Source organism: Taudactylus pleione, unplaced genomic scaffold (genome assembly GCF_031769625.1).
Source record: "Taudactylus pleione unplaced genomic scaffold, aTauple2 ptg000201l, whole genome shotgun sequence".
Classification (NCBI taxonomy): Eukaryota; Metazoa; Chordata; class Amphibia; order Anura; family Myobatrachidae; genus Taudactylus; species Taudactylus pleione.
Genome location: NW_028284603.1, coordinates 63,361,400 through 63,378,378, shown reverse-complemented (window position 1 = coordinate 63,378,378; position 16,979 = coordinate 63,361,400). Strand labels below are relative to the sequence as shown.

At 44.6% G+C, this 16,979-nt stretch overlaps 1 protein-coding gene across 1 annotated transcript in view; it reads right to left on the bottom strand.

Annotated features, from left to right (window-relative positions):
* Positions 1–468: 468 nt before the first annotated feature.
* EIF2AK2 (eukaryotic translation initiation factor 2 alpha kinase 2) overlaps positions 469–16,979 on the bottom strand; it is a 131,476-nt gene continuing 114,965 nt past the window's right edge. The window contains exons 15-18 of the mRNA XM_088477658.1: positions 13,046–13,186; positions 3,843–3,941; positions 1,568–1,630; positions 469–1,487 (exon numbers count right to left, since the gene is read on the bottom strand). Of these exons, the coding sequence (XP_088333784.1) occupies positions 1,377–1,487; positions 1,568–1,630; positions 3,843–3,941; positions 13,046–13,186 (414 nt within the window). The 3' untranslated portion in view covers positions 469–1,376. The remainder of the gene's footprint in view (positions 1,488–1,567; positions 1,631–3,842; positions 3,942–13,045; positions 13,187–16,979) is intronic.

The following is a 16,979-nucleotide window of genomic DNA, read 5'->3' as shown; positions in this document are numbered from 1 at the left end:
TTAGTAATTTGAGTGTTTGATCTTGAAAAACTCACAAATTCCAGCGATGGCAATCGTGTTTAAGCTCGGCCAAAACACAATTCTTATTAATTACCCGTAGGACTCAGACATCTAGGATCATAATGAATCAATGTTAAATCAAAATACCCATAATTGTATTCATAATTTCATATTTGCTCAGTGCACATAACTAGGAACTCGCATACAAATAATTTAATGTTGGATAATATGGGATAATGTATGCAGAACATTTAGGGGCTTATGTATCAAGCTTTTATTCATAAAATTATGTAGAAATTGCAGTTTCTGCATAATTTTATGAACTGTTTCTATGTACTATTAGCACAATGCAGGAGATTTCACAGATCAATGGGGACTACAAACTCAGCCCTATGTACCAAACTCCAAAAAGCAAAGCATTCCAGAGTTTGGCCCCATTGGTTAACATCATCTTCAGATGGTATAAACTGCTTTAAGCCTATAGAGGTTTGCGAGCAGGGAAGAGATCTTCCAATATCTCTCCCGCAGCGAAAACTGACACTGTGCATGCATGCATGACGCATGCACAGTGCCAGCTTCCCCCGGAGAGGTCTGTGACAAACTTCAACAAAATGCTGGGGAAAATACTCTGTTCCATGACTATTAATACATAGGCCCCTTAAGCGGCCCATACATGGTGCGATATGCATCGTGCAACGCGACGGGAGATCTGACGTCCGACATATCGGGCAGTCCCCACACATAGCGTTGCATGGGTTCGCACATCACATCCCCAGATCAACTGAACCTGCAGTAAGATCTAGGGGTGCCATGTATGACCCCACGGGTACGCGCATTGGCCGATATCATGCCCATACACGGTGCGATATAGCAGCCAAATTGTACCAATCCGTCGGATCAGCTGATTTATCGCACCGTGTATGGGCTGCTTTAGTTATACAAATATTGTAGTGAATGTACATGTGAAATTCATCTAAGAGTAGTGTGCAGCGAGAGGATTGCAGCTACCGTTTCCTTTACCACACCTCTCTCGTCATAGTCATAAAATACCTTTAATTGCTAGCACAGTATATTTCTTATAGGAGATGGGGTTTATGTATCAAGCAGGGAAAAGCACGGAGCAGTGGACCAGTGGAGAAGTTGTCCATAGCAACCAATCAGCTTTGCAGTAGCATTTATCAAGTACAGTTTATAAAATAATAGGTAGGAGCTGATTGGTTGCTATGGGCAACTTCTCCACTGGTCCTTTTCTCCACACTTTTTTCACTGCTGGATACATAAACCCCAAAATATTATGAAAAAATTAGGTGATGGTTTTAATGCACTAAATGATTTGAAGTAAAATCTCAGAAATTGAGGCCTTGGTTAATGCACATCTATACTGTTCGGGTGCTCAAGGTTTCTGTTTGTTTGAAAGTATCTTTTAAAGAGGATGCTGTTGGTCTTTTCTCATAATCTCTTGACAGTACTTGCTTGATATTCTTGTCCTGTGGAAGTAAATAAAAGTAATTATGAGAAGGAAATACATGATGAAGCGGAGAAGACTGAACTTGTAATACTGATATACCTCCATGGGGTTCTTCTCTGCAAATTGCGTAGGCAATTTACCTTCCCGAATTTCCTTCCATTTCTAAAAGTAAACAAGGAAATCTGCATGAAACACATCCCAATGACTATTGTGGACTAAGAGCATGAAGTGTGTGGGAGCATGTACTGTGTGGGAGCATGAAGTGTGTGGGAGCATGAAGTGTGTGGGAGCATGAAGTGTGAGGGAGCATGTCGTGTGTGGGAGCATGTCGTGTGTGGGAGCATGTCGTGTGTGGGAGCATGTCGTGTGTGGGAGCATGAAGTGTGTGGGAGCATGAAGTGTGTGGGAGCATGAAGTGTGTGGGAGCATGAAGTGTGTGGGAGCATGTCCTGTGTGGGAGCATGTCCTGTGTGGGAGCATGAAGTGTGTGGGAGCATGAAGTGTGTGGGAGCATGAAGTGTGTGGGAGCATGTCCTGTGTGGGAGCATGAAGTGTGTGGGAGCATGAAGTGTGTGGGAGCATGTCCTGTGTGGGAGCATGTCCTGTGTGGGAGCATGAAGTGTGTGGGAGCATGAAGTGTGTGGGAGCATGAAGTGTGTGGGAGCATGTACTGTGTGGGAGCATGAAGTGTGTGGGAGCATGTCCTGTGTGGGAGCATGTCCTGTGTGGGAGCATGTCCTGTGTGGGAGCATGAAGTGTGTGGGAGCATGTCCTGTGTGGGAGCATGAAGTGTGTGGGAGCATGTCCTGTGTGGGAGCATGTACTGTGTGGGAGCATGTCCTGTGTGGGAGCATGAAGTGTGTGGGAGCATGTACTGGCCAGTTGCAGATATAACATTTGACACCTTTGCACAAGACTATTATGTATGAACGTGGTCTTGTTTGATTTTTTTTTTTTTTAATTCCATCCATGTTCCAAGTGTTATGTGACAGCAAAATCAGGGTCGGAGAAAGAAATACTGAGGGACAATTCTGAAAATAGCTTTGGGTTACAACACATTTTTGCAACAATCATACATTTGTATTCATTTTGTAAACTGTATTAAAAAACAATACTTATAATGTGATTGCTTGGTATCTATATAATAAATCTCTAGGGTCTGTCCCATCTCCTACACGCATGCACAGTGGAAGCCCTGCTAGAGAGATGTGACAGGCCTAGCCAGAGAAGAGGGTGACCCTGGGGCAGGACGTGGCAAGTACAGGGGCAGGACAGAGCAGCAGAGGGGGGAGGTGGCAGATGAGGGGCAGAACTATAACACAACATACCCAACACTGATCTTTTTATTTCCCCAGGTGTCCTTATTATTTCGAGTTTGGGACACCCACTGCAGGGTCACATCATCTGAACTAATCTATGTGTGAACAAGATTTTTTATAGCTGGGGTATTTCTGTTTTTTATATATTTTATATATTGATTGTATATGATGTCTATTAGATAGAGTTACTGTGTGTGCTGTTTAATAAATATCTTAATATCCTATTTAGCTGTCTCTTCTAATGGGCATTAGGCAATCAGTAGTCATCCAATTTACTAACATAGATGTGTCCTGCTACATAGTTGTTGCGTACGCAGCAAATAGTGCCATGCATGGTGTGAGGCTTGCGCACTGATAGGCGCACTGCATTCGCACACGTGCCATGCAGCGCTATGGAGGGGGGGGTTTGGGGGCGGCGTGGCATACCGGGTGGTCGGCCACCCGATCGCACCGTGTGTGGGGACCGCCCGATGTCGTCCGTCGGTTCCCTCGTCACTTCGTAAGGTGCATATCGCACCATGTATGGGCGGCTTTAGAGCAGAGGTTCCCAAACTCTGCCATCCACATTTTATGGATATCCATGCTTGAGCTGATGTTCATTAAATTAATTTAAAATTAAAATAATAAAATTTACACTTTACTTCTGAAAAGTGTTCACACAAAAACACTTCCTTTCTTTTTGTATTATGTTTACACAAGTTGTATGTCTTAGCATCCCATTGTGCCATAATACGGTATATATGATTCTATGTATACATAGGGGTACCTAATGATGCTAGAACTATACACTGGTGCACAGGGTCACTCCACTGGTGTCCTATCATGCACAAGTTTCCAAGTACAAAGTACACAAAATTACGCAGCAACAACATTGCAATGAATATTGAATTATTGCAGCCATTTCTTTGCAGATGCTTGAAACACATATACATTCACAGCACAGAGGTAACGACTTTCACTGCTGGGAAAGGGGTAAATATTTATTTTTAAGTATGTTTGTAAGAAGAACCACAGATCGCAGAACGTTACATATATCTAATTTATTAGTAACCTACATCTGCTTTCTCATGTGTACTGCCAAATATCCACAGAAGTTCAAATACTATTAATCCTAAAGCATAGATGTCAACTTCATTTCCATAGTTTTCTCCCCTCTGTTGAAAAAAGCAAAGAGAATTTTATAAATTAGTAGACACGTACATTTTGTTCTGCTAACATGTAATAAAGAGATAGAAAGCAACTAGTCATCTCTTTTCTGTTATACATACAGGATATACAGTGCTAACTGCTTAATGCCCATCCAATGTAAATCTACATGCAGGGTTCTTTGGACATCACTACATGATGTAAGCTGCTTATGTATTATCCACTACGCCTCATTTAAAATTGATACATTTAAATAATGAATGCTTGTTAGAAACAGACAGCATTATTATTATGAGCCATGGATCAGGTCTTCTATAGAAAAGGTTAAGTAAAAACTTGTATACCTTAAAAAGGTAAAACAATGTATAAAAGAAAATTGCTTACAAAACAGTTTCTGTATTGTAACAGCTTTCTACCTGCACACAATGCAACTCATGTTAGCAAGGGCCTAGATGGCAAGGAAATGGATGGCCCCTGCTTTTCCCACTATTATGGACTGGATAGCATTAATAAATAACACGGTCGTGCATGAGCGATTTGTTTACAGGGGGGAACTGAACTGTCTACTCTTTACTCGTGGGTTCAGAAAGTCGTAATTTTATACAGATATGCCCTCACTTGTCTTTGATGCAGTCTCACCAAAAAGCCCCTCTTGGTGTGCCTGGTCCCAAGAAACTCTGTTAGCTGGGGGACTTCTTTTGCCAAAAATGCGTCTAAGGGCCGTATTCAATTAGGTGCGAAATAGCGGTAAATTATCGCACCAGCGATAATCGGATAGTGTAAAACAGGCGAAAATGTCACATACAGGAAAAGGAGACTTATGTCTTACCTGTTAAGTCCTTTTCTTTGACCTCCATAGAGAACACAGGGACTACACTGGGGTATAGGGTGGCAGGTGGCGTCTGGGCACCAAACAGTCCATTTCTTCAGAGATGTGCAGCTCAGGCTCATCCTCCTCTATACCCCAGCCCAGGTAGGCCAGTCAAGTTAGCAAGCCCAAGACAGGAGCGGGAAGAAGGAGAAGGAAGACCATCACACACAGAAACAAACACCCAAAGAGACAGGGAAACCAGAAAACGAGGAAAAAAACCCAGCCAGTCAGACGCGTCAGGGTGGGCGCCCTGTGTCCCCTATGGAGTTCGAAGAGAAGGACTTAACAGGTAAGACATAAGTCTCCTTTTCTTCTTCATCCTTTCATAGGACACACAGGGACTAATCTGGGGATGTCCCAAAGCAATCCCCCTAAGGGAGGGGACGCTCCTGAGCTTCACTGAGTACCCATCACTCAAAGGCTGCATCCGCAGAGGCAGAGGTATAAAACGCATAAAAGCGAATACACGTCTGAACAGAAGACCACGTGGCCGGCTTGCAAAACTGCTCCGCAGAGGCGCCGAGACGAGCTGCCCAAGAGGTACCAACTGACCTCGTGGAATGAGCAGTCACCACAGCCGGGGCCGGAAGCTTCGCCGCCACATACGCGGGGTGGATAGTTAAGCGGAGCCACCTGGCTAAGGTCTGTTTCGTAGATGGCCAATCACGGTTGTGGAAACCATAGAGTATGAAGAGGGAATGAGACTTCCAGATATCCCTGGTACAATCAACATAGATGTGAAGGGCCCTTACAACATTTAAAGAGGCCTCCTCCGCCGTATCCTCTAGAGACTGAAAGGCCGAGACCACAATCTCCTGATTGAGGTGGAATCTGGAAACCACTTTCGGAAGGTAAACTACTGTAGTCGAGTCTGAAGAACGGCCCGTTCCGAGTGAAAGACCAGAAAAGGAGAGTGACACGACAGTGCACTCAGGTCTGACACACTCCGAGCCGAAGCAATAGCCAGGAGGAGAATAGTCCTCCACGTGAGCCAACGAAGGCCCACTGAATCCAAAGGTTCGGAGGGAGGTGCCTGAAGAGCCCGAAGCACCAGGGACAAGTCCAACGGAGCCACCGGAGAAATAAACAGAGGCTGCATGTGGAGAATACCCTGAAAGAAGGTACGAACATCCGGCATCAAGGCAATCTGTCTCTGAAAGAGTACCGAAAGGGCAAAGACCTGTACTTTTAAGGAAGACAAACGAAGACCCAAATCCAGGCCGGACTGTAGAAACAAGAGAACTCTGGAAAGCCGAAAGGATCTGGGCTTAAAACCTCTGGAAAAACACCAGGAGAAGCAAGTGCGCCAAATCCGATTATAACATTTGGTGGAAGGTTTCTGCGCATTCATCATGGTGCGAATAACTGACCACGAAAAACCTTTAGCTTTCAAGACGGATGTCTCAAGAGCCACCCCGTTAAAGTGAGGGGAGTCAGATCTGGGTGGAAGCACGGCTCCTCAGACAGAAATCCGGCCATGGAGGAAGACACAGCAGGGCATCGATGGAGAGGCTCAAAAGATCTGCGTACCAAGCCGTCCGCTGCCAATCTGGAGTTACCAGAATCACTGTGCCACCTTCCAACTTGAACTTGCGGAGAAGCCTCGACAGAAGTGAGATCGGAGAGAATATATACATTAGATTGAAAGTCCACCAAACCGTCAAGGTGTCCACCAGAAGAGCCCCCGGGTCTGTGGTGCGAGATCTGTACTTCGGTACCTTTTGGTTGTACCGTGACGCCATCATATTGACTTCCGGCAGGCCCCAACGATGAACTAGATGTCTTCACGACTTAGAAAGTCCACTTCCCAATTTTGGAACCCCCGGAATGAAAACTGCCGACAGAGCTGGAACATGATGCTCCACCCAACGGAGTATGCGCCTGACCTCTGATGGTTTATGTAAGTGACGGCCATCGCATTGTCTGATTGTACTTGGACTGGGCAATGCTGAAGTAATTGCTGAGCCTGACAGAGGGCTCTGAAGACAGCTCGAAGTTCCAGGACATTGATCGGGAGATGGCTCTCCTGAGCCGTCCATCGACCCTGGAAAGACTGCTAGCAGATTACAACTCAACACCCGCAAAGACTGAACCCAATCCAGAAGGGGTGATTCTTGTAAAAATGGGAGCTCTGAAGCCACCACGCAAGGGAGAGACTAACCTCCCGAGATAGGACTATTGTCTGCAGCTTGATCTGGAGAAGGGATCCGTTCCAATGAGTCAAAATCTCCGCCTGGAGAGGCCAGGAGTGAAACTGGGCGTACTCCACCATGTTGAAGGTGGAGACCAGAGATCCTGGGATCCATATGCAGGTGTGAATTGACACCCAGCGATGAAGTAAGAACCCTCGAATCCTGTCCTGCAGATCACAAATCTTGTCCACTGGGAGAAACACTCTCTGAACTCATGAATCTAACAGGGTCCCCAGGTGGAGCATCTCCTGGGCCGGAGTCAGGCAGATTTCTTCCAATTGATAACCCACCCGTGCGACTGTAGAAGATCTATTGTGAGGCAAAGGTGCTCCCTGAGCATATCCGGAAATCCGGCTAGGATAAGAAGATCGTCCAGGTAAGGGAGAATTCTGATACGCTTGCACCACAAGTGAACTTCCATGACCTTCGTGAACACACGAGGAGCCGTGGAAAGACCAAAGGGCAAGGAACAAAACTGGTAGTGCTCCTCCTTGACTGCAAACCGGAGAAAAAGCTGGTGACCGAGGGCCTGATTCAGCAAGGAACGCAAAGGAGAGAATGTGCACACTTGGCCGATGTGCAAACTAGCCAGTGCGATCGGGTTATGGGACACAGACTACACGCAATGTGTACACAAACCCTTCCGAAATTGATTGACAGGAAGTACAGTATGTGGGTGGTGATGGGGAGTGGTCAGGAGAACGCAGGCGTTATAACGCCGTTATAGGGGCATGCATAATTAAGGCAGTGCGGTGGCATACGCAGCCATACCATAAGCTGTACACAGGAAGCAGCCAAAATCCTGTGGCAGGTCAGGTCAACCACTATTGTGTGTATGGGTCCGATGGTTCTCGATGTTACTGATGTTTACTCTATCTTGCGTGTTGATCAGGCTGTGAGTAAAGGGAGACAGGCAGCTTAGTATGGGGCTGGGCATCTGCATCTTGTGCTGCAGTCTCCATGCGTATGCATTGATTAGCATATTCTCGTATCGGACGGGTGTGTGCGTCTGCTAGCGTGCATCTGCTAGCGAGTGTTCCTTGCTGAATCAGGCCCTGTCAGATAGGCACATGTAAATAAGGATCCTGGATATCTAAGGAGGCCATGAAATCTCCCGGTTCCAATGCCAAAATGATTGAGCGCAAAGACTCCATACAAACGTGGGAACCCGCAAATACTTGTTGAGGGATTTGAGGTTGAGAATTGGGTGGAAGGAGCCTTTCGGTTTCTGAACCAAGAAGATATTGGCGTAGAAGCCAGAGCCCCTCTGATCCTAAGGGACAGGAACTATAAGAGAGCGAGTTGACTCCCGCAGTGCTTTTGCTTTTCCCGGATTTCCCAGACGGCCTGTGGTAAAAAACAGTGCTGGTGGAAGCCTCCTGAAAGTCAGAGCGTAGCCCTGCAAGACTGCACCGCAAACCTAGGCATCTGACGTTGTTGCTATCCAATTATCAGAGAAAAGCAGAAGCTGGCCTATCTGTAGGCTTGTTGGCTGGTTTGGCAGCCGGGTGTCTGGTAGGCCAGGACTGCTTGCTTCTGGGTTTGGAGGTCTTAGCAGAAGAATTCTGGGACCTACAAAAAGACTGCCCCTTGGCTTTCCCTTGCGAGCAAAACGAGTGAAAAAGAGGATGATCGAGCTACAGGGGCTACTGCTGAAGGCAAAAATACTGTCTTGGAAGCCGCCACTGTGACAACAATTTTATCCAATTCTGGTCCAAACGTCACTGGAATAAGGAAGGGCCTCTAGGGCCTTCTTAGAGTCCGAGTCTGCGTGCCAGGAGTGCAGCCAGAGGGCCCTTCTGTCCGACATTGAAGCTGACACCTTGGAAGTTAAGATGCCGGTGTCAAGAGCCACTTTATCCATATAGGAAGCAGCCTCCTTGATATGCGCCACTAGGGATGTAGTTAATATACCGGCGGACTAAAGTAGGTTAGGGTTGGGCACCCCCCCCTGGGAGAACTAGGTTTAGTATGAGGGGGAGTTAGGTTTAGGCACCCCCGGGGGGGAATTAGAGTTAGGCACCACCCCGGGATTTTCGGGTTAGGCACCCCTAAGGGAGGGTTAGGGGGGGAGAGGGGAGGGTTAGGTGACTTACCTGCTGCTGTTGGGATTTTCTCCTGTCGGGCTGACGTTGTCGGGATTTGATCCAGCATTTAAATCCTATTCCGCGCCACCATAGGTAGTAGCTGATCGCCATGGGCCCCCGACGTAGGGCCCTCCTCCAGGGCATCTGCCCAAGCGCTAATTGTCTAAGCCACCCATGCAGATGCCATGACCGGACGTCCGATAGCTCCTGCATGTGTATAAATTCCCTTAAGGAAAGTTTCCAACTTCCTGTCCATTGGATCATCGAGGGAATCCGTATTGGAAATAGGAAGGGTAGAACGCTTGATGATACGGGCAATTTGCACATCAACAGGAGGAGGAGGAGACCCTCAGCAGGGAGTGGGTAACAGGATGCAATGCGCTTGGATGCCCTTGTTAGGAGTGGTCTAAGCCTCCGCAAGAATTTCCTTAAGTTCAGATTTAGGAAACTCCACTGAGACCTTTATCTGATGTTTGAAAACCGGTGCCTTGAGTCTAGGAGCCAGTTCCTCGTCTTCAATAGAAAGGACTGATCTGACCGCCCTAACTAAGGTAACAACAACTACTTGAGGGGGAGGCACCTCCTGAACGGACGAGGTTTCATCCTCAGAGGCACCGGAAGAATCCTCCTCTTGGTCCGATGAGAATTCTGAATGAGAAACCTCAACCTGCCGGGGGACAGAGCCTTCACGCCTGGATGGTTTGCATCCGGAAGTGCGGCCCCTATCCAGCATTTGCTGAAAGGAGGCAGACACCTGTGCTAAGCCCTGCACCGATTGTGAGGTGGTGCTCATCCATGGGGGTGCGGGAGCCAACAACTGCGATATTACCTGCAACATTATTTGCCACAAGTTGGCAGCCCATGTCGGTTCCTGGTTGGAAGCAGTAGAAGGGACAACTCGCTGCGTGTCTGAGTAACACCGAATACAGAGGCCATCCTGGACTGCATCCTGTGGGAAAGTTTGTCTACATGTACGCAGCACTGGAGCCTCCTTCTCCTTGGGCGTTTTTTTCTTGGAAGACGTTACCGTGTTCCAAGAAAAGTCCCACACACCAAGGGGTGTGCAATAGGGAACACTGAATGTAGGGGCCACACAAATTTAACAATGAGTGAGGTAACAGAGGGGGAGACAACCACTTTCACAGCTATAGAAAGAAAGACAGAGACAATAGTGTGAAAAATGAGAACAAGCACACAGTCACATTCAATGCAATAACAACAATAGGCAAATAATGCTCAACAAACCAACCCCAGTCGGTTGGATGGAGCTAGACTGTATAATCCTCTCTGAAGACTAACTGCAGGCAGCACAGCTTTTAAATGGCTGCTCAGCATCTGTGCAAGGGTGGAGAGAGGAGGAGTAAGCCCATGGCGGGAAGCCTGTACATCTCTGAAGAAAATGTTCCACCCCCACCCTATACTCCAGCGTAGTCCCTGTGTCCCCTATGGAAGGGTGAAGAAGAAAATGCATTGAAAGAATACCTGCTGCAACCTCGTGCAATGTTTAAAACACCTGTCGCATCCATACAGCCCCCCACACACGAAATACCAGACCCAATATGGTAAACGCATTTTATTTTGTTCAGCAAAAACTTGACCGGTCGTTTTTGCACAAATTACAAAAAACTTTAGGGTTCATTTATCATCAGGGGTGGTGTCCAAAGGGTTCTTGAAAGGGAAAATAGGGATTTAGCATTTTATTTCACCTGGTCTGAGATGGTGAAAACGTTTCGCCTGTTTTACACTATGCGATTATTGCGGGTGCAAAAATTGACCACGATATCACGGGTGCGATAATTTATCAAGCAAAATAGCGGGTGCGATAATGACAGTGATTGTCACTTACCGCACCTAATTGAATACGGCTCTAAGTCACAAATGCCACTAGGACGCACCAGGAGATTTTGCTGACTAATTTAATATGTGACACTTGTATATCTGTGTGCGACGGAGTCTCTCAATCAGCATACATATGATGCAGCCTTTTTTCCAGGCCAAGTTACACTGCATCACACTGCAACTTAGATGCATTTTCGGCAAAAATAGACGCAAAAAAGATGCCCGGCGCTAGCAGAGTCTCACAGGACCAGACGGCCCACTCACGCCAGGCATATCGCACTCCATGGTGTATTGACATTAGACGAGAAAAGACACATCTGTATGTGTTCCCATGTTAATCTGTTATTAGACCCTATTGGATGGAAGATGGAAATGTTTAAATCTGCTGTTAATGACAACTTCATTGTTTGCCTTTATTCTATGAGAGGTTCTCTTGTGTTTGTTTATTAGAGACCTTAGCTGTAGTTAGCCATAATCAGACTTACTATTTCATTAGAATCAGCAGGGTCAGCTGGACGTGGAAAATACAAAGTGTGGAAAATACAAAGTGTGATTTGCATAACAGTTAATCAAACAGTTGAACAGTTGAACAAACATTGAACAACATCTGGGCCCAGGTAATATCATCTAAATCATTGTCATTCCAGAGACGCCGGCAATACGGATCCACATTCATTCATATGCTGAAAATAACGTTTAAGGGTACCCGCAGAGATTGATTCACAAGTGCAACAGCACAATTAACAGGGGTGTGTAGCCGCAGTAAGCTGTTTGCTTGGAAGATCCCCAGACGCGGCAGACTTACATCCCGGTAAAAGGAACATTTTCTATCTTCTTTTTATGCTATACTCCTTTTTATTTTACATGGCCATGTTGGACATAAGATCAAGATTCTATTATTCATTTTTTGAGAGGAATCCCTTGGCTCTAAACGTAGCTTAAGGCTCATGAAGGAGTGTGAATTGAGTGTACCTATAATAGCAGGGAATAATACTGCTCAAAGGAACAAACATACTGTTCAAATATATATGTTTCTGTTTTCAAACTAAAGAGTATTTTTTTGGAATGAAGACTGTTAATAGTCTAAAATAATATATATATTTTTCTTTTCAACTAAGGAGTATATTTGAATCAGGACTGCTGAAACAACACACTGCCCAGAAACTGATCTTGACAGTGAGGTTATATGCTGTGTATCAATTTGGATTTGAATACATGATTGTTACAATTGTATCTGTATAACTATACAAACAGTGGAGGGTTCCCTTCTGAATGAACATCTATGGTCTAGATCTAAGACAGATTTAAATGATATGTGCACATTGTTTTATGATACAGGTTAGATTAAGGTTTAAATTCATTCTTAATATTTTATATGTGTTGTGGGCCCATTATTTGTGATGTATGTTGAAATAATGAATATATAATTGTCGGCTTATATCTGGTATATGGTTGTAACACCATTATATATTTTTATTTGAACCAATAGGGATATATTAAAATTTACTAAACTTTTTAGCTGATTCATCGCTTTCTTTTATATATATTTTTTTTATTATGGAGTCATATCTTGGGTATTCTCCCCAACTGGACCTCGGTGACCTGACCCTAAGTATCTGTCCACGTACCCTTTCCCGAATACCAATACCCAAACATTCTTAACCCTCGACCCTAAGAAACCTTTAACCCTATTACCTTAACACTAACCACTAACTCTAATACCCAAACAACCTTAACCCCCAACTCTAATACCCTAACTCCCTAGCACTAACACTAATACCCAAACAACCTTAACCCCCAACTCTAATACCCTAACTCCCTAGCACTAACTCTAATACCCAAACAACCTTAACCCCCAACTCTAATACCCTAATTCCCTAGCACTAACCCCTAACACTAATACCCAAACAACCTTTAACCCCTGACCTTAACCTAACCCATCCCTAACCCAAAAAGGGCAGACTAGATGGGCCATATGGTTCTTATCTGCCATAAACTTCTATGTATCTGTGTTTCTTTTCTTTTTAGTGTAGGAACTGTGAAGTCTCCTGTTTAAAAAGAAATCTTAATAGACATTATTGAATAAAAAAAAAAAAGTTGTGCAAATAAAATAAGTATTTCACCTGCTCTGGGGCCATATAAGACGATGTGCCAATGGCTTTAGTTCGTTGAAGTGCTGCGCCATCTTCCCCAGTCATCCGAGTCACCAAGCCAAAATCTCCTATTTTCACTATCATTTCTTTAGTAAATAATATATTTGAAGGCTGTAACACAAGCGTAACCAAAGATAAAAAATAATTTTGACCCGCAACAAAGTATTATCTTGACAAATGAAAGCACTAGCAGCATTTTGTTACACCACATAATGTGACTGTGAAATTTCTGTAATAGTAGAAAGCCTCTTATAGGTGTGCAGTAGTGTAAATACTGATACTCAGAAAGAAAGATGGGATAGATGAATGGCAAGCTTCATGCAGGAGCATCTTGCAAAAATAACCCTTTCCTCACTTGATATAAATGGACACTTACCACAAAAATGTCTATTTATTTGTGTCTAGCACAGCGCATATACTTCACGTAGTGGTAAGTTTACTAAGCGCTGGTTTTGGGTTATCCAGTGGTTTTTCAATCCACTGAGGTATCAAAGGCAAAGTGGTCAGGAATCCGCCAAAAATACAGACTTTAGAAAATTTAGAAAATCGTCTCACTCACTGTCTATTTTTTTTTTTTATTAGAAGTATAGAAACCACTGGATTTACTAAGCGTAGGGTGCAGAACCCACCACAAAACCACCCGAATAATTGACCTGTTTCTGGCAGATGAGTTTGAGTCAAGCACTGCACAGATCACTTGGATCTGAGCAGACGTCGCTGTGTAAAAAGTGTATAACTGAATAAAAAAAAAAATGTGTTGGGTTGCCCCCCCCCCCCCCATCAAAATCATAACCAGCCTCAGGCCTCTTAGCCTAGAGCCGTAAATAGGGCTCTGAGTGCCCTGTGTCGGCCCCGCCCCTTTGCGTGTGACATCATGACGTTGCGCATAAGGGGACGGGGCCGCTGGGACCTAAAGCTGCAGCAGTGCCGCAGCTGTAATTATGGTAGGGTGCCTGCCTGTAGCAGCCAATGGACGCCAGAAGCAGGGGCCGTAGGGTGGCAATGGTGCCGCCCCCACAGAGCACTGCACTCTGTGCGGCTGCACCAGCCGCACACCCCTAGTTACGGCTTTGTGTTAGCCTAAGCTGGTCTTGAAAAATAGGGGGACAAACTGCTCAGCCTAGGAAAGTGAGGGACAAAAAAATAAGGTCCCCTCTCCCGAAGGATAACACAGGCCAAAAAAATATATATATATATAATTGCCAAATATATTTGAACAAATTCAGGGTATTTTGAGGCTGCTTATTTGAAAGTATTTATTCAAATTGGCTGTAGTTCTTGAGATAATGGATATTCTCAACTAATATGGAATTTAGCCATAACATGCATATATGGGAATCTATTGGAACATTCTAGAAGGTGAGACACGCAAATATTCTAGGTGCTCTCCCTCTGTATACAAATGATCGGCGCCCCCAACCAGAAGTCAGTTGTCTACTTTGTTCCTCTTGTTTCTTGTGTATCTGAAAATTGAAAACAAATCTAGCAAAATCAAAGTCATATTCGGAATCAGCACCACAACGTTACCCCAAAATCGCTCTAATATGATTGGTAATGCAAGTATGGATCAGTGTAATCAGCCCAGGGATCTTTTCTCTCCCCCCAGGCTTTGGATGTGGAGGTAATAGTGAAGAATATTTATAAATAAGATTGCTCTTTACAGGCAGAGTACCACACGTGCCAGCATGCCCTTGCATCAACAAGCTACTGGCACTTCTACAACAAGAGTTGACCTATAAGCAAATTCTCAAGCCAGGGCTCCGTGAGGTACAATCACATCTTCTGAAGTGGTTATAATTTTGCCAAGACCAGTGGATTACCTACATGAACCCAAGAAGACGCATCCCTACGGATTGCGTGAGTAATAAATGGGATCTGCTAAAGCTGGGTACACACTGTGCCGACGGATCCGCCGATCAGGTAAGTTTAACAGACTAATCAATTGGCCACTCGATGTGTTCTTGACATCACAACTAGGTGGGCATTTGAATTTGCTGCCCAGTTGAGTTATCAGTCACCAGAGGTCCTTGCTGCAACCGTACGGCAATCGGTTGACCGCCCGTACACACAGCTAGATGCACCTATACACTACCATTTGGGGTCACTTAGAAATTTCCTTATTTTTGAAAGAAAAGCACTGTTTTTTTTCAATGAAGATGATAATATATTAATCAAAAATACACTCTATACATTGTTACTGTGGTAAATTACTATACTAGCTGCAAACGTCTGGTTTTTAAAGGAATATCTACATAGGTGTATAGAGGCCTATTTCCAGCAACCATCACTCCAGTGTTCTAATGGTACATTGTGTTTGCTAAGCGCGTTAGAAGACTAATGGATGATTAGAAAACCCTTGTGCAATTATGTTAGCACAGCTGAAAACGGGTTTGCTTGTTAGAGAAGCTATAAAACTGGCCTTCCTTTGAGCTAGTTGAGTAACTGGAGCATCACATTTGTGGGTTTGATTATACTCTCCAAATGGCCAGAAAAAGAGAACTTTCATGTGAAAATCGACAGTCTATTCTTGTTCTTAGAAATGAAGGCTATTCCATGCGAGAAATTGCCAAGAAACTGAACATTTCTTACAACGGTGTGTACTACTCCCTTCAGAGAACAGCACAAACAGGCTCTAACCGGAGTAGAAAAAGAAGTGGGAGGCCCCGGTGCACAACTGTGCAAGAAGACAAGTACATTAGAGTCTCTAGTTTGAGAAATGGATGCCTCACAAGTCCTCAACTGGCAGCTTCATTAAATGGTACCTGCAAAACGCCAGTGTCAACGTCTACAGTGAACAGGCGACTCCAGGATGCTGGCCTTCTAAGCAGATTGGCAAAGAAAAAGCCATATCTGAGACTGGCCAATAAAAGGAAAAGATTAATATGGGCAAAAGAACACAGACATTGGACAGAGGGAGATTTGAAAAAAAATGTTATGGACAGACGAAGTTTGAGGTGTTTGGATCACACAGTAGAAAATTTGTGAGACGCAGAACAAGTGAAAAGATGCTGGAAGAGTACCTGACGCCACCTGTCAAGCATGGTGGAGGTAATGTGCTGGTCTGGGGCTGCTTTGTTGCTGGTAAAGTGGGAGATTTGTACAAGGTAAAAGGGATTTTGAATAAGGAAGGCTATCACTACATTTTGCAACACCATGCCATACCCTGTGGACAGCGCTTGATTGGAGCCAATTTTCTCCTCCAACAGGACGATGACTCAAAGCACACTTCCAAATTATGCAAGAACTATTTAGGGAAGAAGCAGGCAGCTGGTATTCTGTCTGTAATGGAGTGGCCAGCGCAGTCACCAGATCTCAACCCCCATTGAGCTGTTGTGGGTGTGCTTGACTGTATGGTACGCAAGAAGTGCCCATCAAGCCAATCCAACTTGTGGGAGGTGTTTTAGGAAGCGTGGGGTGACATTTCTTCAGATTACCTCAACAGATTAACAGCTAGAATGATAAAGGTCTGCAAATGCCAAAGGTCTGCAATGCTGTAATTGCTGTAAAAGGAGCATTCTTTGACGAAAGCAAAGTGTGAAGGACAAAATTATTATTTCAAATAAAAATCATTATTTCTAACCTTGCCAATGTTTTGACTATATGTTCTATTCATTTTGCAACTCATTTGATAAATAAAAGTCAGTTTTCATGTAAAACACAAAATTGTCTGGGTGACCCCAAACTTTTGAACGGTAGTGCATATCGGCCATCTGCTGTGCTGCAGAGCAGATGCGATATGTCTGTGAACGATGTAATTCACAGACATATATGGGGTACACACCCGCCGTTGCGCTCACAATATATTTGCCATCCAATTAAAAGGCCAATATATCTCCCAATGTGTTACCCAGCTGAAGGCAAGGTAGGGACAGACAGTAAAGAATAAGAGCGCCAATCCTGTATT